Source organism: Lonchura striata, chromosome 3, assembly GCF_046129695.1.
Source record: "Lonchura striata isolate bLonStr1 chromosome 3, bLonStr1.mat, whole genome shotgun sequence".
In the NCBI taxonomy this organism is placed as follows: Eukaryota; Metazoa; Chordata; class Aves; order Passeriformes; family Estrildidae; genus Lonchura; species Lonchura striata.
The window spans coordinates 23755611-23780660 of NC_134605.1; the positions used below are offsets into that span (position 1 = coordinate 23755611).

General features: G+C 40.4%; 1 protein-coding gene across 9 annotated transcripts in view; it reads right to left on the reverse strand.

Annotated features, from left to right (window-relative positions):
- Nucleotides 1-25050, reverse strand: part of PLCB4 (phospholipase C beta 4) — a 190550-nt gene that overhangs the window by 40088 nt on the left and 125412 nt on the right. For 7 of the 9 annotated variants that reach the window (XM_077781975.1, XM_021540284.3, XM_077781972.1 and 4 more), the window contains 15 exons: nt 23642-23750; nt 20491-20701; nt 19819-19912; nt 19182-19261; nt 18663-18747; nt 15738-15828; nt 14526-14621; nt 13356-13456; nt 11647-11682; nt 8893-9034; nt 8155-8239; nt 7798-7922; nt 5804-5855; nt 3426-3528; nt 1718-1882 (listed from right to left, as the gene is read on the reverse strand). In XM_077781975.1, the coding sequence (XP_077638101.1) occupies nt 1718-1882; nt 3426-3528; nt 5804-5855; nt 7798-7922; nt 8155-8239; nt 8893-9034; nt 11647-11682; nt 13356-13456; nt 14526-14621; nt 15738-15828; nt 18663-18747; nt 19182-19261; nt 19819-19912; nt 20491-20701; nt 23642-23750 (1575 nt within the window). The remainder of the gene's footprint in view (nt 1-1717; nt 1883-3425; nt 3529-5803; nt 5856-7797; nt 7923-8154; nt 8240-8892; nt 9035-11646; nt 11683-13355; nt 13457-14525; nt 14622-15737; nt 15829-18662; nt 18748-19181; nt 19262-19818; nt 19913-20490; nt 20702-23641; nt 23751-25050) is intronic. The other 2 variants (XM_077781976.1, XM_077781974.1) reach the window with 1 other exon arrangement.

A 25050-nucleotide genomic window follows, 5' to 3' on the forward strand; every position in this document is an offset into this window, starting at 1 on the left:
AGGCAGGACCCTTCTGCATCCCCAATAAACCTGATCCCCCAAGAGCAAACTTCAGAGATCTCTTGCCTCAATCCATCTACACTGTGCTGGAGCCTGCTATTTTCTACAGTCTTTGACACAGATTTGCCGGGGACCAGAAGTGGGGACTGAGTTTATTGTTCCCTCTGCATTAATTAGTTCTGTGGTACCCTGCTAGGCACTTCCACCCTCACATAAGGTTTTAGCACTGTGCACCCTGTGCCTTCAGTATCTCCAGCTGGAGAAATCCTTCCTGCTGTGTTCCTGCCACCTACCTGCTTGATCTGCAGGGTATGCTGATTACATTGCTAAGCTATGCTAAGGGCCTGAGATGAAGAAAAACATCTCTTGGCTGACCTATGAGCTCAAGAGAGCGTGTGACCATGGGATTGCTCACTGGAGCGTAGTAATGAGAAATATTGGTCTCAGCCTCTGTACCCATGTCCCAACACACAGGCTGCACAGGGGTGCACCCTGGAATTTATGGCCCTTTTGATGTAAGAAATCAGACAGCAGCAGATGCTGTTCATATTGCCAGCAAGCCATGGGCAGTCAAATTGCTTGTACATAAGCATCTTCCCTGTGCCTTCTCACACACAGAGAACGGCACCTGAAGTCGCATTCATTCTAGAATGTGAGTTCAGAAAAAACTCTTGCATCAGCTAAATTTCTCTTAAAAACTGGCTATGCTGTTAGGAAAGCAGAGTAACTATGTAATATACCCAAGTGTGAAGAGTTACCACCACTTGGCAAAAAGTCTGAAATTTGGACTAGAAGTCTGAACTTTGGAACAAAAGAGCAACAATTCTGCATGACAACAAAACAGGTATAAGCAAAACAGATGTTACCCAAGACAGCACTGTAACACATGTAGTCTGGATGAAACTCCAGGGAACAGAAAAAAAATAAAATAAATATATATATATATGTGTGTGTATCATATATATATAAAGACTGAGAGATAAAAACTGAACATGGACAAATGGTCTCTCTCTTTAAATCCCCCATGCCAAGAAAAAAAGGGTTGTTTTTTCTTTCAGTACTGGGAAAAAAAAAAATAAAGAAGAAGATACATGATGCACATGGACTACTGAAGGAGGGAGCTGGCAACACGTCTGAGGAACACAGCACCCTTCCAACTTTTCCATGTAATGACATTGACCTTAGCTTTGGATGCAGCATCTCACCTGCCCTCTGGGCTGAAGGAACAGTGCAAGATAGCAGCCACTGCCAGGGCAGGGAAGAAGAAATTCTCCAGGGAATGATGGTGTCCACCAGCGAGGCTCATTCTGAGCAGACTGCATACCTTGAACACAGGCATGGTCACAGAGGAGGTGGCTACCTCCAAGTGGGAGGAGGAAGCAAAAGGGAGGAAAAAGCCAAATGGAAACAAAAACAACAACAACAAAAAAAATCATGTGATAGCTACAGAGGTTATCTGTTAAAAAAACAAAACCAAAGCAAAATTAAGAAAAAACAGAACCAAAACAAACCAAAACCAAGCAGCCTCTTGAAAGCTGATTTCAGCTTTCCATTGTTTACGGCAGTAAACAGGGGCCCTACAAACCCTTTTCCATGGAGCAGCACTCATCCATGTGAGCAGGCAGGCTGAAGCAGGGAGGGCTGGCTCAGGAGGGCAGGGCAGCTCACGGGCACAAGCAAAGCACAGGCTGTGCTCTGCAGAGATGCCAAATCCTACCTTCCTGAAGACAAAGGACTCCTCGTTGTACACGGGGTTCAGGCCATTGTTCATCACCATGCGCGTGCGGAACTCCTTGCGAATTGTGTCTGTGGGCAGCCCGTACATGTCCACCTCCACATAGGTCCCAATCTTCTTGTCTGACAAGAACTGTCCAGATATCACCTGCAACACAACAACAGAGCAAGCAAAAGCAGTGCAGAGGAAGGATATTGGAAACGGTGGTAATTTCTTACTGAGAAATGGTTTATAGCCAACAGATGTGCTTAGCTCCTCATGTGTAAACGGTGTATTTCAAACTTCACCTCTTTGGAAAAGCTTCTGTGATCAGATATAGAAATACAACCTTCATCTAAAGTGGTATTACCGGCCAGTGTCTCACGGATGCATTCACTGTACAAAAATACTGAACGGAATGACCAGAGCTGGCACTGCTATTCCACACTCTCTTCTCAAAGGCACTTTTTTCTATGATACACATGACCACACGAAGTAAAGGAAACTACTGCTCTGCTTTCACTTAGGTGAAGGACTGAAACTAATCATGTGCCGGTCTGACTCTGTATTACATGTCTGGAAAGTGCAGGATGCTTAAAAAGTGAAAAAACCAAAATCCCACATGATTCCTCAGTATCGTTAGAGATATGAAGATTTGTTGCCATTTCACTCCAAGTCAAGGTGAATCTAGCCACAGCAGGTGATAACTCCAGGGAAAATTTTTATTTCAACAAGATGATCTATTACTTAACAATACAGCTAATGTTTTCATTACTACAATCAAGGAGGGAAAAAAAAACCTGAAACATTTCACAGACCCAAGCTCATTCTAAATCCATGACCTAACATCCTTCTGGGGAACACTCTGGCTAACAGATCTAAAAAGTTATGTGGCTGAGGGGTATCATTGCTGGATTTTGCTCCACTCAACTCCTTAATTACAAAATCTGTATGTAATTTTCTACTAGTTTTAGTCACAAAAGAAATTAACTGTCAAAATACATGACTTAGCAACCTCCTTCTTGGACGAACTGTACTTTGATTACCATTTAAGAAAAACAACTTAAATAAAACATACTTATTCTACTTAGACATGCAAATGGAACTTGTTCAACATCTAAAATGCATGAGGAATGCTTGGGCAGCAGGGGCGTGAAATTTAAATTCAGCCCATGGAAAATGCTATATTAAAGCTGAAGCCTTTTGGTCACCAAACAGGTTTTACAATCATCAGGCTCTCCCAGAACTTGGTACCCAACTATGTTGTTACAACAGGAGTTTTATGGACTTTGTTACTCATGGATAACTCCAAAGTAAGGGCATGCCTCACACCAACCATTTTTCTCCATTCATTTTGAAAATATCCTGTCCCAGACTCCTCCCTGCTCCATGTGATGCTGTCCAATTTCATACTGTGCATGGGAAGGAAGTTCCCTCCTTTATCAATTTGTGTGGGCTTGTGTATTTCAAAAAGACCACCAAGGTTGTCAGAACAACACCGTGTGCAATAACACATAATTTCCAATTCTATCATATCCCACTCAGATCAAGGAAACAAAGGCATCTTAGCCACCAATATTAAAAAAGAAAAAAGAAGGAAATAATTTGCTGAAGTCTACCCAGTCCAAGCACATTTAGTGCATATATCAAATTTTCTGGTGATTTTAAATGTGCTTTTGGATGTGATGCCAGCTGTCTGTTGCTGTTTTACCTGTACAGAACACGTTGCAGCAATAACACCATCTACAGGAGTTTCAGAGAACGGGTCAAACGTCCTGTCTGGTCGTCGCATGAAATCTGGCTTTAGTAGATACCTTATTGCAAGGGGAAAAAAAAAAAGAGAAAATTATTCTTGATTGGAAATTAAAATTGTATTAAATACATATGAAATGGATGTTCTGCCTTTAAACAATGAGCTCTCCTACAGCAATGTAAAATACAGACTCATTCCAGCTGCAAGTGTGAGGCAGTAAAAGAAAGTATTACAGTTGTCTGGAACAGAGATAAACACTAATTTTAATTTTGAATTGCCAGCTTCTGAGAGATGAAATCAATCTGGGATTTTGAGATAAAAATAAATGTAATATAATCAAGGACATTTCAAAACAACTGAATAATATAGTTTAAAAATACAGGGAGTTACCATGTAATAAAACACAGATGCTCTCATTTGTTTTAATACTTTAACACTCTGGAAAAGCACAGAGGGATTTTTCAATTTTATTTTTCCAGATGAAACAGTTCCTTACTGTTCAAGACTTATACACTAAATTTCAGCTTGAAGCTGATTTTTTCATTGTGGTTATGAAACCTTGGGGGAAACAACTGATAATGTCAGTGCTGACAGATTGTTAATTATAGCAGCATGAAAGGTACCACCACAATAACACTCACAATGCCTCCCTGAGGACCTCACCCTGCATCAACATATCAATGAAGCCAATTTGTGCTCTGGTGCACCAAAACCCAAGGATTCTGCCATCAAAATGAAACAGCAGTTGATCACTGCAGAAAGGCTGCACATTACAGACATTCTCTTCCACTGATAGAAGAAAATGTGGAACTAGAAAAATCTTGCTAATTCTGCAACCCTGACAGACAAAGCTGTTAGAAAATGAATTTTTATCCACCCTTAGCTTCTCTAGTCAGTCACTGATATACAATATGATAAAGGCCTAGACAGAATTCAAAGGTTAAAAAATACTAGAAAAATTTTAGTGGAAAGAATGTCAATGTTTTCACCCATTTTTAAATAAAATTGTTTCTGTTTGGAAGTAATATTACTAATTTTTCTTCCATTAAAAATGTTTTTCTTCCATTAGAAAAGTGATTGCTTAATATTTTGTTAAAGCAGGTTGGGGGCAGAAGGGAACTAACTATCCTTAGCCTCTGTTTTCCGCCTGCTGAAATAAAAAATGCTGAAATGATCTGGTTTCATCAGCATGAAATCTGCAAATCTGAGAAAATAGGAGCACAGGCAGGAGGAAATGCTCAGTTTTTCATTTCCCTTCAGTGATTGAAACACCACCACATTTACAGTGTATATCAAAACATTACTATGCATTCCCACTACATTATTATCAAAACACTGACATAAGAATCCAGGAATTTAAATGATAATTTTGTGTGTCCTTCAAAGAATTTGGCAAAAGTAAGCAGGCACACTTTTACTAAGCTGGTGGGTCCAACAAGAAAGGAACCAAAGGAAAGCTTTGGTTTCTTTGCCATAAGAAAGCTTTGGTTTTCTTCTATTCTTGTTTTGATTGAAATTGCAGAGAGTGCACCTTTGTCAAAGCCAAGAGCCTCTTCTAGAGTGCTCACAGCTGCAATAAAGGCACGGAATGGCCAAGCACTGTGCCCATTCTGCAAATGAGCAATTTTACCAAGCTCCATCTACTCAGACTTTCTTTCTGAGTAAGATCTGCAGCAGTAAAAGAGTAGTTCCTTCCCAAGAAGAGTGCAGATTCTGACATTTTTCTGGACTACCATTTCCTGTGATTCATTAAACTTCTCCTTCTCTCCTGGTGCTAATGATCAGTCTATCCTATTAAGGTCTATGCTCAGCATTTGAGAAAAATCTATCGGTATCCCTTGAACATCCTTTGTCATGCAAAAATCATGAGCAAGAACTTAGATGAAACACTTCAGGATTCTCTGTGAAATCTGTGCTCCAATTAAGAATGCACAGATTTAAAATATGTACCCTATGTATTCAGATACCACTTGTCCAAGGAAATTTGGCAATTCTGTGAACTGTGCAATGAATCTCCATTCTGAGGCATATCTTCAAAAAAAGGCTGAGAACAGAAGGTGGAGATGTACTTGAATAACTGTGTACAGTATTCATGATCTTCATAATATGAACACAATGCCTCTTGGATCTCATTTAAAAACTGGGCAAAATTAAAAGCATCATAATTAGAATGCCTCTTTTGGGGGATAATTCTCCCTGAACTCTGCTGATTTCTATTCTTCACCTAGCATCCCATTTTCCTTTTGTAACACATAATTAACAGTGACAAAATCTTATTAAAACCTCAGTAAAGGACTCTGATACACAGTGACAACAGTTTAAATCATAACACTTACCCGCACGATCCATTGTACTCAAATTTTCCTTGGTTCAACTGCATTGCTAAATCTGCCAAGAGAGAAAATTTATTAATTTTCCTGCTGAATAATGCAGATCATGAACTAGATCAAAAAATAAGACTATTTTTCCAGAATAATAGGTTTAAACAAAAATTTAATATAATGCATATATAAACCCCACTTCTAAGAAATAAAAGGAAGCAACAGAAAAATTTCATATTTTTTCACAGGAGTAACAGCTTTACCAAGCACGCTGAAGTCCATGCTGTGCTTAGGAAAAAGCCTTTCCTTGAATTCAAACACAATTGGCTGGCAGGGAAGTAACAACTGTGGACATGCCAAGGGCCTGGGATGGGATTTCCATAATCTAACTTTTGATATCTACAGTGCAGATGTCCACATTTCTGCAGATCACTTTGAATAACAGAGGTATGCAGGAGTTTTAACAGTGCAAATAACCTGAGAATAAAAAATATACTAGAGAATAAAAAATATACTTGAAGAATGTATTCCATCACAATGACAACCACTTTCTGATGAAGCTGTCTGTAGCCTGATGTCTCAAAGAAGGTGAGGTGCATATCCCACTGGTTTCCTGTGGACTTAGTTGAATAAAATACCACACAAAGAAACCAAAAAGATCACAGCAGCATTGCTTAGTTTCAACATTTAAAAGCATGTGAGTTTTAGTGAGTGTACTGTTACAGCACTTGTATGGGAAGACATAGCAGAAACATGTAACAACCTCCTTCTCATCCAACCCTCCCCCAAACTTTGTGGAAAAATGAAATGTTTTCCTGCAGCTTTCTACTTACACATGAACATAATCTCCTGGTTTAGCACAAAACAGGTATTTCTCTTGCCCAACTCACTTTTTGTTCAAAGGGAACAAATTCTATTCTGCTAGTGCTCTATATACAAAATACAAGATTATCATATGCCCATGCCAGTATTACTGGATTTACTGGGCAGCTGTAACTTTTATTTACTCAATCATCTTCATCTTGACAACACAGCTGGATTAGAGAAGAGGAACACAGGAAAGTTGCTCACTTCCACTTAGACAACTACTACTCTTAATATGGAATATGAAGGGGTTGGGAATGACATGTAGTGGGCAGAGGCAGTGCTGGGAGCAGAGTGAGGCTTGCATTTCTGCTCCAACCTCCCTGGCATGTCCAGTGGAGTGCTGTACAAGCAGCATATTCCAGTGTATCCCTTCTCTTGCTTCCTCAGCTGGTGAACCTGGGGCACAGCTTTGCAGGACAGAACTCAGGGGATGACCAAGAGGAGTGTCTGCAGTACCAAAGACACTATTCAGGGAGGGGGAAGAAAGCACAAAGCACTGCCACAGCCAGAAAAAGGCAATGGGAAATGGGTCTGTTATATATATGACTGAAGACATTCCCAGATGAATTAAAAAACCCAACTGAAACAACAAAAAGCCTGCCCTGCTATACTCACACCTTCACTGAACAGGAACAGTACATCTCCTCTCAGATCACCCTGCAGAGAGGCATTTCCATTCCCTGGCATCATTCTCTCAGCTGGGATCTCAGACCTGAGCACATGACTCCTAACACTTCACAACAACTGGTCTAGAAATGCATTTGTCACACAGTCATTACTTTTTACCATCTTAATCTGTGCACTCCATCTTTGCTCTGCAGACATGCACCCAACTGTGCCAGAGCTGTGTTTTGTGCAAGCACTGATTTCCCTGTAATTAACACTTTTTATTAATAAAAACCATTTCTGTGGGAAGATGCAGTACTCCATTATTTTTCCATAAAAGAGGACTGAATTTTCCTTCTGTGCATGGCTGTTTTTATTGCTCCTTGTCTTATGCTCCTGTGATTCCACCCCACTGTATTATTTAGCCATATGTCTGTTTCCTCCAGAAATGCCAGGAGCAAATCCATGGCATCTGTCTGAGAGTTTCTGCCCAAGCCATTCTTTAGGATTGAGGTTCATTGGTCATTGCTGCCTACCTGGGGTCTGATAGTTCAGTGAGACCATCTGGCAGCCAGCGTTCCAGAAAATTTGAGGCATGTAATTACTGGAATCCACACGGCCTCCCTTTGGGTATATCCGACTCATTTGTCGCTTATTGTAACTAGAGAATTCATCAAGGAAAATCAAACAAAACCATCACAGAAATGTAGAGACACGGCCTGGTACCTTCACCATTTCAACATTAAAACACTCCTCTTCTGTTAATCTCACTATTTCTCCTTCCGTGAGGTACTTCCCCTTCTCCTTTGTAGACATGCAACACTAAATCTAGAAAGGTGCACTGCTTTATTTTAGGACTGGTAGAAAAGTGGGATGAGGAGGTGAAAGGATACTTGACAAACTCAATGGCATGAGTCTTCAAATACCCTAGTCCAACTGATTCGTTGAAAGAGGACATGTTATGATGAATGTTACGTTCTAGAAAGAAAAGACAAGACATTTTAACACACTTCTGTAATGACAAATCACAACTCAAAATCATGCACTATAACAGCAGGACACAGTTTTTGGTCTCTTTCCCCATTATCTATTACTCATAGAATCAAATTATAGTGATCAGAAATTTCATAGAATCAAATTACAGTGATGAGAAATTTCATAGTATTTCTGACTCACTTTCCTGTTTCACTCCTTGGGAAATCAACAAAATTTTCCTTTTTTGTTTAGGACAACATTGCTACTCAGAGCCTGCGTTGTGTGATAGATAAGGCAAACCAACGTGATAAATTGCCTGGTGTACAGTATCAGCTCACTGCTGCCCACTGTGACAGATGTGCCCACCTTACTGCAGAGAGAAATGAACTAAAAAAAAGCATTTCAGTTGGAAAGGCCCATGGAATAGAACCAACCTCAACAGCTTCATGTTCTCCCAGTAATTTAGTGACTCCATGTGGGTGACTAATGGAATAACATGCTAACTTCACATTCAAGGAAACAGGTCCAAAAACATACTGATGATGGTCATTAAACTACAAAAATCTTACACTTATTTCTAAATTCAGGAAATGTAGAGATTAAAAAACTACCTAGGTTAAGCAAATACTTGTATTTCATTCAACCTTTTATGTTACCTTCTGCTACATCGAAACCTTGAAATTTTACAGGTTGAGCATAGTTGACCATTGTTGATAAATATGGATGTATATTGGTTGTGGCACCTACATATTTGTAAGATGCCATCCACGCTTGCTCATCTTCCACAGTTACTAAACCCTGGAAAAACATTAAAAAGAACAATCACCATTTCTGTGTGCAAACACTGCTGCTGGGTTTTTCAGGGGTGGTACAAAATTATAGCCAAATCTGCAGAAGGTCATAGACAGTGCAAATTAATACAAGAAAAGTAGAAGTTTAGTGTCACAAGTTAAACTTTGTTTTCTTGCTGATATAAGACTCTCAGTGTTACAGGATGCATGCAAGAGGGCTGATGATAGAAAATCTCCTAAGCAGTGGGTAAATATTACATTAAGTTAGTAGGATAACACTGGGATAAAAGATAAATATTCAAACAGCCTGAACAATGCTGGGAAATAATGATCCATCTTTGTCAAATAAATTCCAAAAACTGTGATTTAATATGCATTTTCTGACAGACACTGTGTATACTTGGCTTTCAGTAGAACTTCCTCACCATCAAAACACAAACGGGTTCTACTATTAATCTTTCCTAACAGAAACAAACAAAAATGTAGTATTCTAGAAAACATCTTGCTTTTCAATCTCAGACATGTAGGAACCACAGCCTTCATTGGACAAAAAGATGTCACAAAACTGACAAGAGACACAGTACCAAATTCATATTCTTATCCACTTCAACTGATAAAAACCTGAATCCATCACCTATACAAATATGCATTTTATTTATAACTAAACTTAGAGTTTTCTACAAGTATCTCATCTGCTAGAAACCCACATCAGGAAGCACTTCTGAATGAGCTCTACCTGTCCAATATTTGCCTTTCCCTAAACCAGTTTGAAACACATTCTTTTCACTGAAATAAAAAAAAAAGAAAAAAATAAAATTTCTGTCAAGCTAAGCAATCTCTGCAAATTCATCATGTTTTTCCCACACATGCATTTTTGGTTGCTCTCCTACCAAAAAATCTGCCTGTAGGCTGACAGTGATCTTCTGCTGGGAAGTACAGTGTATTCAAACATTCAGACTGCAGCTTGTTTGTGAGAAGTTCTCCCTCATTACTGGCCCAGGAAATAGTCAGGAAGAGGAAGCAATACCAAGCCCTTTCTGGGCTTGGAGGAAAATGCAGTTCACAGAACCTACACTACTGAAACCCATTTACTCCCTGAAGTGGGAGAGTAAAGGAAAAGTGAACCCACTTACCAGAATTATGGCATCTCTGCCTGCTAGGCAGTGCAGACACATCTCAAAGAATGAAAACCATGTGAACTGGAATCATTTATGCCTTGGTATGAGATGATTATAGTCACACAAGGGACACAATTTTCTGACTGCACAGAATGACTGAGTTAGCAGAATGAGTCCAGGTACACAATGTTGTATGTGCATTTTGGACTGAATTAAACTTCCAGCAGCCCATAAAATCAAATTGACACCATATTTTAATGCTGATCATCAGGGCTCAACCAAACTGCTTTTCAAAAATGTGCACATTGAGGTTTCACAGATCTGATCCCAAGATATGCCAACAGCACATCCCTGTGTTAGTAGAAAACAGGAAAACACGCTTTTTTCTTTGTTGTTGTTACTAGGTCAATAGCTGTTAAGAGAGCTTAGGTCAAATTCAGGCAAAATGTACTTAATGAAACCAGTTCTTTTCAGTATCCTAACTTTTGAAAGGCCATTAACTCAGAAGAACCGACCCACTCATCTTCTAAAACCCAGGGTTCTTTAAAGTGCCTGCTGTTGACTGCTCAGAACAGCTAATCATATTTGACTATCTTGATCCATCCACACCTACAGCTAAAGGAACCACAGTGAAAAGGGGGTCAAAAGGGATTGTAATGCCTCAGTGCCCAGGCAATGGCACCCTGCAGGTACAGCCCTGTGACTGCATTAGTGACACTTTGGCTCAAATACAATGTACTAGCCCCTGGTTTTATCTTATTCCCTTGCAGACCCTTAATTTTTAGAATAGGGCTACACTCTGCAGTGTTCACAACTTTAAAACTATGAGTTAAGAAAGGGTCAAGGATGGAATGTTTCCTAAAGTCTGAAGAAACAAAGGAATGGTTACAACAGCACATGAGCCTTTTAGGAGATAGAGAAGACAAGGGGGAAAGTTGATCTGCATGTTATTTGCACCTCCCCACCCCTCAAGAAAAGAAGCAGAACTCACTTAGAAAACAACACAGACTGAAACAAAGTGTGGTTATGAACAGGAGCAGCTTGAATGAGAGAAGAGGAGGAGAAGGAGAGTGGAAAGAGATGGGAAGAGTCTTACAGAAGGGATTCCTGGGGGAAGATAAATGCAGAAGTCCCAAGGGAAAGCAAAAGGAAGAGAGAGGAAAACAAAGTGCAGTCAGGGTAAGGGCAGAAGGAAAAATAAAGCAGGGATAATACATCTCAACACCATTCAGAGTACAGGTTTCCCAGTGCATGAGATCAAATACTTCTAAGCAGGCAAAGGTCATGCACTCCTGTCTGTCCCCAGATTTTCTGACAGCCCTGACCCCAGTCTAAAAGTATAGCAGAAGAACCCTAGAGGACCAAAGGGAGGTAGAGTCACTTTCAAAAATAGGTGTGGTAAAACTGAGCATAAAATTGTTAAACCACTAAGAATGCATGGTAAGTAATATGCATGTTATATATTAAGCAGTAAAATAAACTACATTACATCCTGTGTCACCTTTTTATTGTTTTCTTGCTCAGAATCTTCAACAGCCTGAGGGAAAAAAAAATATATATACATTACCCAAAGAAAAAACAATAGGAAATACAATAAGGAGAAAAAAATCCTCAAAAAACGAATGCATTTAGCAAAAAGTAAACCCTTTTCCATCTTCCTGCAAGGCTCATCTGTTCTATACACTTTCAAAAATTTGTAGTCTATTCCAAATTTGAGTACACAAGATCTGAAACTCAGCCATGGGAATAGGATGAAGGATGCCAGACAGTTAAGCCTAAACCAGAGCTATCACTAGATGCTGGGGACAGGAAGCTTCAGAGAAGAATGAAAGAATAACACACCCAGATAAAGATACCACAATAAAGATCATCTGATCTGGATGTGCAAACTGCCAGGCACTGAAAACTGAGGGTTAAGAGGGCTGTAAACTGTGCTTGAAATGTCCACATGGAGAAGGCCTGTCTCAAGATGTTATTTGCAATGCAGCAGTCTGGTGTCTGCCTTCAACTAAAACCTACCAATCCTGAGAATCTCAGATAAATGCTATCTTGGTACTGAATACACATTCCTGCAGAATAAAGGTCAAGTCACTGATCAGCAAAAAAGCAGAGAAGTTACCCAAGGACATGTGCTGAGGATAAGCAACTAATCTGGAAACAAACAAACAAAAATCCTCAAAACAATAACAATAACAACAAAAAACCAAACCCATCCAAACAAGACACCCCAAACTATTCAGGTAGTTAAGGACCAGGGACTTAGAAAATGCAAAGAAGTGAATGATACTTCGATGGGAGGATCCATAAAAGTCCTGAGGAAGAAAAGTTGATGACTTGAAGGGATACACAGAAGGCAGGTCTTGATGTCCCTGGTACTGCTACAGACATACTGCTATTTTCCACACCTATAATTCTGTCTGGAGAAAGATCCAAAGGAAACCAAGGAGGAGGGAAGAAGTAGCCAAAATACTTGAGTGGCAGAAGAGCATAATCTACTAAGGTATCTTAGCCCTCATATGTGGGCTTTTCTCTGTAGCAAGCAGCACTAGTGCCTTCAGTGCCAGAACAACTTAGTTCTGAATTCCATTATTCTGTATCTAATTACCATCTAATTATTCAAGCTACAGATAAACTGTAATGGTCAGGTATGAGTGGAATAAAGAGAACCTTTTCCCTGTCTGCCAGAGTCCCCCTGCCACATCACCCACTGGGAATTATTGTCCTGTTTTGCCTTCCCTGCTGTAGGTGGAAGAGAGAACCTACCCTAAGGGTTAAGCATGAAAAATTATGTAGGAAAACCCTGCAGTGAAGACACTGAGTGCAGCCCTGCAAAAATACTGCTGAGCAAGAAAGCTGATGTTCCACCACTTATTAGGGTTCTGCACCTGAGATGCAAAGTAAAACACCAGAAGCTGGAGAAGGAAACTGTTTGCTACCTTTAATTAGTATTTCTGATTAAATCCTCCACTTGTATATTGTTCCCTGCATACTGATTCTGTTTGCTCAATGAGTACATATCCCACCTGAACAAGAGGAGACTATTTTTGTCTACAAAGCTTTGTGTTCTCATGAACCTAAAGGTAAGGGGCACCTGGTGAAGATCTTGGGTTTGAACCTTCCAACAAGTGATCTGATGTTTCCACAAAGCTTTTGCAACAACCTCCATGGAAAGTTTTTGTAAAAATATATATATGAAAGAAGCAATCCCACCTTTTTGACACTGATGGCAACAGCTTCTTTTTGACTGTAATCATCTACAGTAAGGTCACTTCCAAATTTATACTCAGGATGAGCTTCCTCTTCCTGGTCAGCTGCACAGAAAACAAAAAGGATCAGTGCAAAAACCACAGCAGCTGCTGTTTTCTTTGAAAGGCATGAAACAAACGACAGTTTAATTCAGAGGTTTGGGTTTGAAATTTTTTAAAAACAGGAATAAAATCCAGGGTATTATATTTCTAAGAGTTAGTTAAATGTTTCCCAGTGCAGTAAATTACAGCTAAGGCCTGAGATGGTTAGTAAGAAAATTTTATTTGCCGTATTTTTGAAGTAATCAGTATTTTGCCTAGCAAAGGTGTAAAAAAAAAAACCCAAACCAATAGCCGTGGGAAATAACAACACTGATGACAGAGTTCTTTAAATAAAGATCTAAGAAGAATGCCAGTGGCCAGGCTTCTTGAGTGCATTGTCAGGCTCCTTGTGTGTCCTCACTATAGGGAATTGTTTTTATTTGCTTTTAAGGTGATTTTCAATAGAACTTACAGTACTCAAAGCTAAAAAGTAAATGAAAAAAGAAGTCAAATAAATGAGAGGAGCAGGTGGTAGGCTAAAGCTGGGACATTCACTGTGACACAGGGCACAGGCCAGTCCCTTGGTTCAGACAGGGGTGTGATTTATATCTTCTAAAGGTGGACATTTAAAACAGACAGGGTGGATCACACACTAAATTTCCCTGCTGGCCACATCACTGACTCAGAGCCGCACAATTACACTGAGGATAACTGAGGTTTGCTAAGAAAAATCCTACCCCTCATTTTATCCCTATGAAGTATAATGCAGCAATCCCCTCTGATGTTGAGACAAGTGTTAAACACAGTGACAATTATGTGTTTTCAAAACAAAGATCACAACTTCTTAGTCTCTCTCTCCCAGACAGAATGAAAATCTGATTTGGTTGGTGCTCTAACACAACTTCTGACCAGTAAATGGAAATTTAAATTGTCTGGGGTGACGTGGCAAGGCTGGGGTCTGGACAGATGGTCCTGCACTGAGCCCAGAGCTGCTGCTGCTGCTGCCACAGAGCACAGGCATGTGGGAAAGGAGCAGCCAGCCCTCGTATCTGCCACAGGCAAGTCTGAGAGCCCTTCTCCAGGAAACACTCACCGCTTTCTATTTCCTCTTCATTATCATCCTCCAGGATGTTTACAGGAGCAGAAGTTTCCCCAGCCTCCATCATCTTCTTCAGAGCATCAAGCTGTTCTGTTAATATGAAAAACGAAATTAAATTAGTCATGACATAAACAGTTTGTAGCACAAAGAAATACAAGAGAACCATCACAAATTATTCCCTGATCCTCAGATCATTCTGTTTAATAAGTCCTCTGACTTTTCAGCAAGCAATAAATTTTTACAGGGTAAATAGCACCAATAAACCCAGACTGTTATTAGATCTGAAAAGTGGTCAGTAAAGGCTGTGTCCAAAGCTCACTGAAGTTAAGGAAAATATTTCACAGAAGCACAGAATCAGGTTGAAAACGGCGTCTGAGACTGCATGATCCTCTGACTGAACCACACCTTTGTCAACCAGAGTGGTTGAGTGCCACATCCAGTCTTTCCTTAAACTCCTCCAGGGACAGTGACTCTCCTACCTCCCTGGGCAGCCCATTCCAATGTCTAATCACCCCTGCTGTGAAGAAATTCCCCCTAAATTTCCATAGACTACAAAGGTCTTTGGAGTAAGCACATGACTTCCTCACAGGATAAACAGACAGCTACCTCTTTAGTGCCTGATCCCTGCAAATGAAGGCAAAGTGCTTGGATTTTCAACTGTTTCCATGTGCATTTCAGTTAGACAGGAGGGGCACAGCCATGTATGACTGAAGACAGTGCAAGGTATGGGTGCTTATCTTTGAATGGAGAAGGACCAGGGTTTATCATTACAGCCATACTAGGAACTAATACAGCAACATTATTTTTACTGAAACAAGATAAATATCAGAACTGGCAACAACAGCAAGAAGAACAATTTGAAATTCCATTTCATTTCATGCTTATCCTGGAAGAACACAGCAATGCAAACAGACTGGTGTCGGCAGAGTTGACAAGAGATTCTATCTGCCTTACATTTTAGCTCAACCAGCAGTCTGATAAAAGTCCCAGGATTACATTTCTGGGTCTGTCTGTGCCTGTGCAGCATGCTGATAACAAGGCCTAGGCTGGCACTCACATGAAACACAAGGGCAAACCAAATACTCTTTATATATAATTCCCATTCTTCCAAAATTAAAGTACAAACAATCTGGAAACTTTGGTAACAAAGTCTGTTTGCAGCAATCTGGACTTTTGTTTATTTAGTATTTGACAAATGTTACTTACTCTTTTCTACTTCAGGTTTCAGCCTTTTATTCTTTATGAGAATCTTTCTTTTGAGGTCATTAGGAGATGGTAAGGCTTTACCTTGTTCAAGCTGTAAAACAATTCAAAGAAAATGCTCAATAATAACAACAGCCATTTGGCCTCTCTGCCCCTGTTTGGGATTTGGATTTTGGGACAGCCACACCAAGAGACACCTCAGGCACAACCCCAGGAGGTTGTGTGACTGCAGTTTCACAGTCTGCTCTCCTTCTTCCCTGTCCCAGGGGGAAGCTGTGCTCAGGTAAAGCTGATGGATGAAGCCAGCACTCAGGTCTCCAGCATGTGCCAGCCTCAGCTGCACTGCTCTGAACATTTTCCCATTTCTCCTGCCTAGCAAGGGGCGTGGATGTGACCTGCACCTTCTCTCAGAGGAATTCCTGCTTTTCCTCCCTGTGGCTCACACTGCCCAAGCCACAGCTCAGCCTATTATCATTTGATCTCTAAATAAGTCACCTTTTATGGTCCCTTTGATCTGCAGTAACCCACCTGGAGAGTGGAAATGGACTGACACTGGGCATGGAAAACTACCCAGTCCTCAGCTAGGTAGTGGGGACTGGTTTTACCACTAGGGTCACAAATTCAGTATTTCTCAAAGGCAAAAGGGACACACACATACACACACAAAAAAGTATTAATAAAAGTTCCAGTTTTGGAAGGAGAAAAAATAATATTCAGAAAAGAGGAAAAGTATGAAATCCTCTGATTTAAGCCCTATTGCATCATTGAGGATAAGAAACAAAGATTGGGTAATTAGCACCCTCCACACCTCAGGCTTGCTAAGAATATTATTCAGGGAGTTGCTGGTATAATCACAGAATATTCTGAGTTGGAAGGGACCCACAAGGATCATGGAGTCCAACTCTCAAGTGAATGGCCCATACAGAGATTGAACCCACAACTTGTCATTCTTAGCACCATAATAGACTGGTGAAGCCTATGGTGCACCATAACAGTGAAGCCTAAATGATACAGGAGTAGAAGGCATTTCCATAAATAGTGACAATTCTTAGAAGAACTATTCAGATATTCTTATCTCTTAATCCAAATCTAAGCTAGAGAGAAGCAGCACTCCATAAGACCAAAGCACCACAAATTGAAACCAAATAAAAGCAGTAGAGGTGACAAATAACAACACAGAAGAAAAAAAAAAAAGGCAAAACAAAAAAATAACCATCCCACCATATCAACCCAGCTCCAGAAGAATGGGTGGAAACCTCCTCGTGGGAAGGTGAGGGTCTTGCACGCCACCCAGGCAGGGAGTTTGAGCAGGCTGGATGATCACACTTGCTCCTGACAGCACTGGGGCTGTAACTCCACCAGATGTCAGTGTTGCAGAGCTCATTCCTGCCAGGCTGCATTCCCAAACAAGGCCACACTTGATTATTTGCTTTTGCTTCAAACCAAATCTACTCCAGCCAAGTGCCATGTTTCTGCTAAGTCTGCCTCCCTCAGGCACTGGCCCAGGTTCAGTTCCAGTGTTTGCCTCTTGTTTGTGAGCAGCTGAGGACTGAACTCGCCCACGAGGAGAGGACACAGAATGCAGAAAGCTCAGCAGTGCCATGGAGCACAGACAGCTGAGGCTAAACTGGGCCCTGAGGCACGGCAGCCTCTGGCCAGCTCTGGTTTAGGCTTCCCAGGGAGCTGCTGGGAGCTTTTAGTGAGGGGTGTGTCAGCATCCTGTGAACATCACTGATTTAGTTCTTTGGGATGCACTCTTCACAGAATTCTCACAGGATCACTGGGTTGGAAGAGACCTTCAAGATCATCAAGCCCAACCCAGCTCCAACACCTCAACTAAACCATAGCACTGAGTGCCACATCCACGCTTTTTTTAAACACATCCAGGGATGGTAACTCCACCACCTCTCTGGGCAGGCCATTCCAGACTCTTTCAGTGAAAAACTTTTTCTTAATATCCAACCTATACTTCCTTTGGTGCAGCTTTTGTCCTCTAGTTCTGTCAGTGCTGCCTGGAGAAAGAGACCAACCCCACCTGCCTACAGCTACCCTTCGGGAAGTTGTAGAGTGATAAGGTCAAACATTGACCAAGCCCTGTGTGCAGCTGCTCCTGCAACGTGCAGGGAAAGCCAGGAAAAGCAAAGCTTCAGGGGTGCCAATGCCAAGAGCCCCTCCTTACTGAAAGGTAAGGCAGGGTCCTTCTTGCTGTGGTCCCCCAGAGCACCAGGGAGCCTCTGCAGGCTCTGGGTGATGGCTGGCACACAGAGCACCCATGTTAAGGAGCAAGGACAGTCCGGAGGAGGAGCAGCAAGCACCGTGTAACAAGCTGTAAAGTCTCAAAGGCTGTGTTTGTGAAGGAGTGTCTGTTGTTTCCTCCTGCCATGCAGGAAAGTGAAGTGCATGCCTGCTACAGTCCACCCTACAGCCCAAGTGGGACTGCAGGGAACTCTTGGTGCTTAATTTAATTCTTAATGCACCAGTGGGGCCACCTAGACTGCAGGATCTGACCCAGAGCATGAAACATGCAACATGCAGCTGAAAGAAGAGGTTTCTTTAGCTGAGACCATGCAATTTTTAAGTAACTGTTATAATTAATTATTTTTAAACAGTGACTGGCAATTTCAGAGAGAGGTATGACCTGCAAAGACAATGCATGTGGTGTGTTTTATGTAGGTGCTGATATTATGTCCCACATCAAGGGGGGGATTTCCCCAGGCTGCTTGCCAGAGCCCTGTACAGAAGAGATTAAACAAATCAGATAAAAACAATTTGTACCAAAAAGCACAGCCACCCAAAACCACTAGTCATTTCTGAAAGCACAGAACTGGCAGTGAACAGCACTAAAGGTGATATGACCTCAGTTTATAATCTCTTTTAAATAAAACCAAAAAAACCAAAAAATAGACAGACTGGCACAATATAACATACTGGATGTGTTTCTAGAGGCTGCTTCAACAGGAGATCTCCAAAAAGATCTTCACAGTATTTTGACATCTTGTACTGTTGATATTTGCTGGAAAAGATTATGCCAGTTAATTTTTAAATATAAAAAAGAAATCACTATCACTGCTAAGTAATGCAGACATCCCAAATATTATACTGCCCACTTTGCATCAACTGAGAAGTATTACTTTACTGTAATTATACTGTCAATAAAAGTCTATTATTTGACATATATGAATTTAACACAACTGAGAAAGTAGAGTAACTGAATCTCATACAGCTAATGGAACATTCAAACACATTTCAGAGCTTTATCACAGATAAAAATATTGCCATTATTAAGCTACATAAAGATTGATTAGTATATTAATGGTATATTAAGTGATATTCAGTATGCCTGCATTACCCCATCCCAGTTTCCAAGTATCATATAATAATATTTTAAACTATATCATCTCTCTCAGACAATGCACAATTTAAGAATTAAAAATTGGCACTATGTACCTGCAGTGATTCTCAAATGAAAGAATGACAGGGTACTCTGATGTAACAAATGCTGTTTCCTTAATGGCTTGAATTACATCCTGCAAAAAAGCAACAATAGGATACAAGTCAGAATGGATCAAATTAAAAACATAATAAAAGGGTTTTTTTTATTATCCACTCCACCCTGAGAAACACAGGGATGTCTTAAATGTGCAAATGAAGAGAGAGGCAGAAAAAACCCTGTGCTCTTGATGCCCCCCTACAACCTCCCTGCACCTGCAGCAGCATGGCATCTTCACCCACAGCCATCAATGGGAGAATTCCTACTCCCAAAGAAACTCCTGCATCTTCAGGCTTTTTCCACAGCTAAGGAGCTTCTCAGACAACAAAGATATTCATTCTGTGGTGCGAAGAGCCCCAGGATGTGAAGAAGTGGGGCAAAAGCAGCAAGCCTGCTTCCTGCAGATTCTGTGGGAAGGCAGACAGAGCACAGGGGTGGGTGGTGCAAGTCAGGAATGAGCCCCAAAGTCTGGGACAGAAACCCAGCCCATGTCAGTGCATCCCACAGGAGCAGCATTCCAGTAATGAGGAGGACAGGCTGCCCTGCTTGGATTCTCCTGGCCTTTGCTGCCACATGTAGAGGCCAGGCATTTACCTTGAAAAGGATGTCTGTGCACATTGCTTTTCCATGGGTTATTATTGGTTCTTGGTCTTCACCTTTGCCATCCCAACAGTCCAGCTCGACACACCTGAAGATCCAAGGAAAATAAACTTAGTGTTTTATTACAGGTGAGCTACCTGGGACATATTTTAGCAGTGATAGTCAGAGCAGTAAGTTGCAAATCAGTTTTGGGCATTGCACAACTCTTTCTAAGCTGTACATGTGTTACTTCTATAACTTTGGATATGCCACCTTAAATATGGCATGTGTGAGTCAGTGTATTTTCATCTGGGCAATAATGTCTTTAGCACTGTGCCACTCTTATTCTCATTCTACTAAGTCAAGAAATAAGCAGGAAATCATAAATTTTCTGATTCTCATTAACATATAAATTTTGCCATTATAAAGCAGAAAGCCCTCTGAAATTCTTCAGCTGTCGTTCTGAGACCAAACTTCTGTTAACTTTCTCGCACTCTCTCCTTATTGATTTCTACATTCCTCTGACTGGAATTACTTCTGTCAGAAAAATAAGATTCTTAAACAAACACGTGTTTTCATTTGCCACACTAACATATTTACACATTCACTTGTACAAGATATCAACACCAAGGTACATTATTTTTAAAGTATTAGATTCACAAATATGGATTATCTTCTGCTTCCAACCTGCATCCAGCCAAAAGCACTTGTCTGTACATCTCCACTGAAGACTTGCCCCCAAACTGCCTGCCTGTTAAATAGGTATTGTGAGAGGAGCTGATGAAGTAATGAGCCAGAGGATGGTCCATCTCTTGATACAATTCCAAACGGTCTAAGAAAACAGGAGCATTTTCATCTGACATCAAGTATCTGCAAAACCCATCACTGGATATGACACCTAGAAGGAAGAAGAAGGCATGATGAATCACTACCAGGAATTTAGAGTCCACAGGACTCAAACCACCTCATAGAGCAGGAATTCTAGCACAGAACCTGTTTTTTACACAGATTTCTGCAAGCAAGCAGCTCTCCCCTTCCTGCACTCCAGGCTGCCCAGCAGCTGATGCAAAATGTGCCATTACGCTCCCAGATAACCAAATTAAAAACCAGGTGCCCACCTGAGGTCCAGCACTCACCATCAATAGAACTAAGGCAGCAAAAGGAGGTGAAGAAGGCAAATAGGTAGTGACATCTCTTCAGAACAGTCCTAACAGCTTTGATCTCTGGGACTTTTAAAGTCAGACACTGTGAGCTGGCATGGAGCAGGCTTTTGTGGCCCTTTCCTCCTCCCTTTCATATTTAGTCCTGTGCTACATCACTGTCAACCAGTTTGTGCAGAGACTCCTCCCCACTGACAGAAACATGGGGACATGTACCTGAAAATCTCTGCAGTGCTTCATTTACAAAACATCAGGAAAATCTAAAATACCTTCCAGTTTACTGTTTGAAATACATGTTTATACCTTTGTAAATGAAGACAGAAATCTACAATGACAAGAAATACAGGAATTCAGAACACAGAATTCATAACACCTCCCTCTTATCTGTCTGCTGGCCTATGCTTCAATAAAATATAAAAAAATACAAATCATGGAGTATTTTTTACTGAAACCAAATTAGGAATAATTAGTATGACAATATCAGTTTTAAAGAGGCTAAGAGTCTGAAAAATGAAAATTATCTGTGATCGGGAAGAAGGGATTACTTACAAAGAGCTGCTGCAGAGAATGGTTACCTGGCACTAATTTTGACTTTGCTTTCTCTGAAGTAATTTATGAACACTCCGCTATTGCTAAGACAAGGTTGCAGCAGTTCTATTTTTATTTTCTTTAAGTCTATTTTTCTCTTATACAGGGAAGTGGAGTGATCCCAGTTTCCATTCTACTTGTAATTTTCTGAAAAAATCCTGTACTGGAGATTCAATTTTCTGTGCTTGGTGTCAGCCAGAGGTGAATGCTCCAGAATGTTTTACTCAAATCCTCTCAGCTGATCCTGAGTATGAAAGAAAGGGGGGAAAAAGGGACTTTTCAACTTGAAGAATGGTTTCATTTTGTTATCACCAAGTACATTAAAGCTGCAGCACAGCATATCTCAGATAATACACACTCCTAGTGTATCATCTTGTGGAAAAATGTCACAGCTGGATGGATGTTCTAGACAGAACACAGGTGAAACCTCAGCAACCTAACAGAGCTCTGTGTGTTCAGCAGCTCAGGCTTTGTATTTCTCACCAAGGTTGTTGGGGTTTGTAGTGTTCCTGAGCAGACTCCAGTTACTGAACTGCCCAGCATTAAGTTGTTCAGCTTTTTCACTGCTGAAACTGAAATGTGACTGAGGAGGAGTCAGCTGCTTATTACTACTGCCTTTTGTATGTCAGCCTTGTTTCTTAAACTACATCATTTAGCAAAAACAAACAAACAAACAAAAAAAAACCAAAACAAAAACAAACCCAAAAAAACCCCAAAACCAAAAAACAACCACCAAAACAAAGGAAAAGAAAGGTTGTCCTCTATATTTTGCTCAACAGCACAGTTTTATCTAAGAAGGGGAAAGAAGTTGAAGAGAACAGTCCCTGCTGATATCCCTGGAGGAGCACCCAGAGGGGACTTTTACTGTTTTGTTGTTATATTCATTAAACCCATGCAAAAGGTTTTCTACATTTATTGAAAACCTAACAGAAATAAAAATCAATTAAACAGGCTAAATAATTAGCCATGGTTGAATTTCTTTTTTCCAATTTTAGATTTATTTCCACCTTCAGAAAACATGTTTTTAAACCTTCCATTCTAAACAGGTGGCAGCCTCATTAGCACACCTTCCTAGTGTTGGAAAATATTTAAAATAGCATACACTAGCACCAAGAATCAAAGATGAGTGTCTTTAAAAATTATAAATCAATTGGGATAGAGATGACAAAAATCAATTAATACTTTGAGAGTTTATTAATTTAGACATGGAGAGAAAGCCTAAGGCTTTATTGGGGCAGGATTAGATGCTGCCTCCTCCTATTGCTTGGTTTGCACATCCCTCACCACAAGGCACTGCTAGATATATAAATACTTCTGCCTTGATCCATGAGCCTAAATGTCTGTGCAAGAGGATTCTTGTTAGGATGGGCTTTACAAAGCTGCAGTCTCCTCTCTACTTGTCACAACAGCAGCCCAGCGAAAAGGGCAGGGAAAGCAGCATGTTTCATTTCTGCAGCTGCTCCCAACACAGCTGCTGCAGCAAAATGAGTAAGAACTGGGAACTGAGTTCAGCCCCTGACACCTCCCACACTCACAGCAGCTCAGGACATGAGCAGCCCAAGAATGCCTTGCAGGTACTTCCTGCAGCCTTGCTCGGAAAGAACATTTTTCAGATCACCCACATAAAATACCCTATTCTGAGCCAGGCTGCTGCCCTCAGGCACTAGAGGGAATATATTATAAGAAGGTGGATGCATATGGCATTTTCTTTTTTATTTTTGCACAATATGTACAATCTATACTTTGCAGAGCTACGCAGTCTCTCTGAGACCCTGACCACAGACATGTACACGTTGACTTGCTGCTGCAAGGAGCTGTTGTTGTATTTACTCACTCCCAGAGTCTCCCTTTCCTATCAGGATTTACAGCCACACTCTAACCTGGATCAGGGTCATAATCCTTCTAAAAAAATATTATTTTGAAGGGGAGGTATTTTTTTCAGCAGAGCAGTTTCCTGGTCCAGCACCCTATACAAGTGCTTGTCCCCAGACCACTGGGACTGTAAACTCCCTCTTAAAAGTCTGAATGCTTCAGAATAGATTCCCCAAATGCCCAAACCCAGTGAATTCTGAATTCCCTCCCCCATTTACCTTTCCTCTTCAAGTCTTCATCTGGCTCATATGTCTCAATTATCCGCATTGCTCTTTTTGTGTCATAAAAGGGAAATAAAATTTCATTGAGCCGAGGATCTCGTTGATGCTAAGGTGTGAAAACAACAGAATTCAGCAAAACAATATAGTGCATGGCTATCATCCAAGAGCATTTCATTACTGCAGATGAGAAAGAAAGAAGTGGACATTAAAAAAAAAAAGAAAAAAAGCGCAGCCCTGAAATTTACAGACTGTTTAACAGCATTTTCAGCATTAGGTAGAATATTATCTTTCATAAGAAACCTAGGCAGTTTGATCACAAAAATATTTTTAAAAAAGAAAAATCCAGTGCAATCATATAACTGGTCTTACTCTTGCTTATTCATGAAAATTATGACTGCACATGGAATCTGTGCAAATGAGATGTTGAAAATAAAGAGCTAAATGTCCCTTTGAAAATTCTCTCTCATTCTTCTTTTTGCAAAGTGACAGACTTGACTGGTGGCACTGTAATCACCTCTGTAAAAATGCAAGTCTTATACAATATCTACAGCTAAAGCAAAAATGTAAAATAAAGCTATACTGTAAATATAAAATTTTAAATTTGAGTTTAGAAATATGCAAGTACTGGATGATTATTTGTGAATCATGGAAACATCATATTTTTAACTATTCAAAAACCAGCATAGGTTCTTGGAATAAATATACACAGGAATTTCACAGCATCATCACTTAATTCACAATAATTTACAATATTAGGATTTCATAATATATGTCACATTTAGGTACAATTTAGCAGTGATTTCCAATAGACTAATAAAATTCAGAATTTGTATGTTTTCACTTTATAGTATGCTATGTAATTTTGGGTTTTTTCTCCATGCTGGATTAGAGCTGCACACTGTGTGCCTGATTCTCCATTAAAAGAAAATTAAAACTGGAATTGATGGAGTAGTGGCATGTAAATAGATGCAACAAAAAAAAAAGAAATAAATATGACTGTGAAAACACTCTTTTACCCCAGAAGGTGCACAGTTTCCAAGCTTTAGTTTCAGCAGAATTCAGAAATGTAACAGGCCACCCCCAGTTGGCAGTCAGTAATTTGGAGTGGACAGGATGGTGTTGACATGGCTTACATAGCACTATCAGCATTTGCTGTAATTCCTTATATGGAAACTTTTTAAACAATTTTTTCTTTTTTTCCTGTAACAAAAGTATTATCCAATCCAATCTCTTTTCTTACAACCAATCCATCGGTTGTTTATGTGCTTAATTAACTCCAAGAAATTACAACCAATGCCAACTCAATCATGCAGTTAGGGAGGGATGTTTCAAGTAATGCTACTGGTAGTCTGCAGCATCTAAACACAGCAGGTTTGTCCAGGCCAGAGGGGCTGTTGGGATGCCCA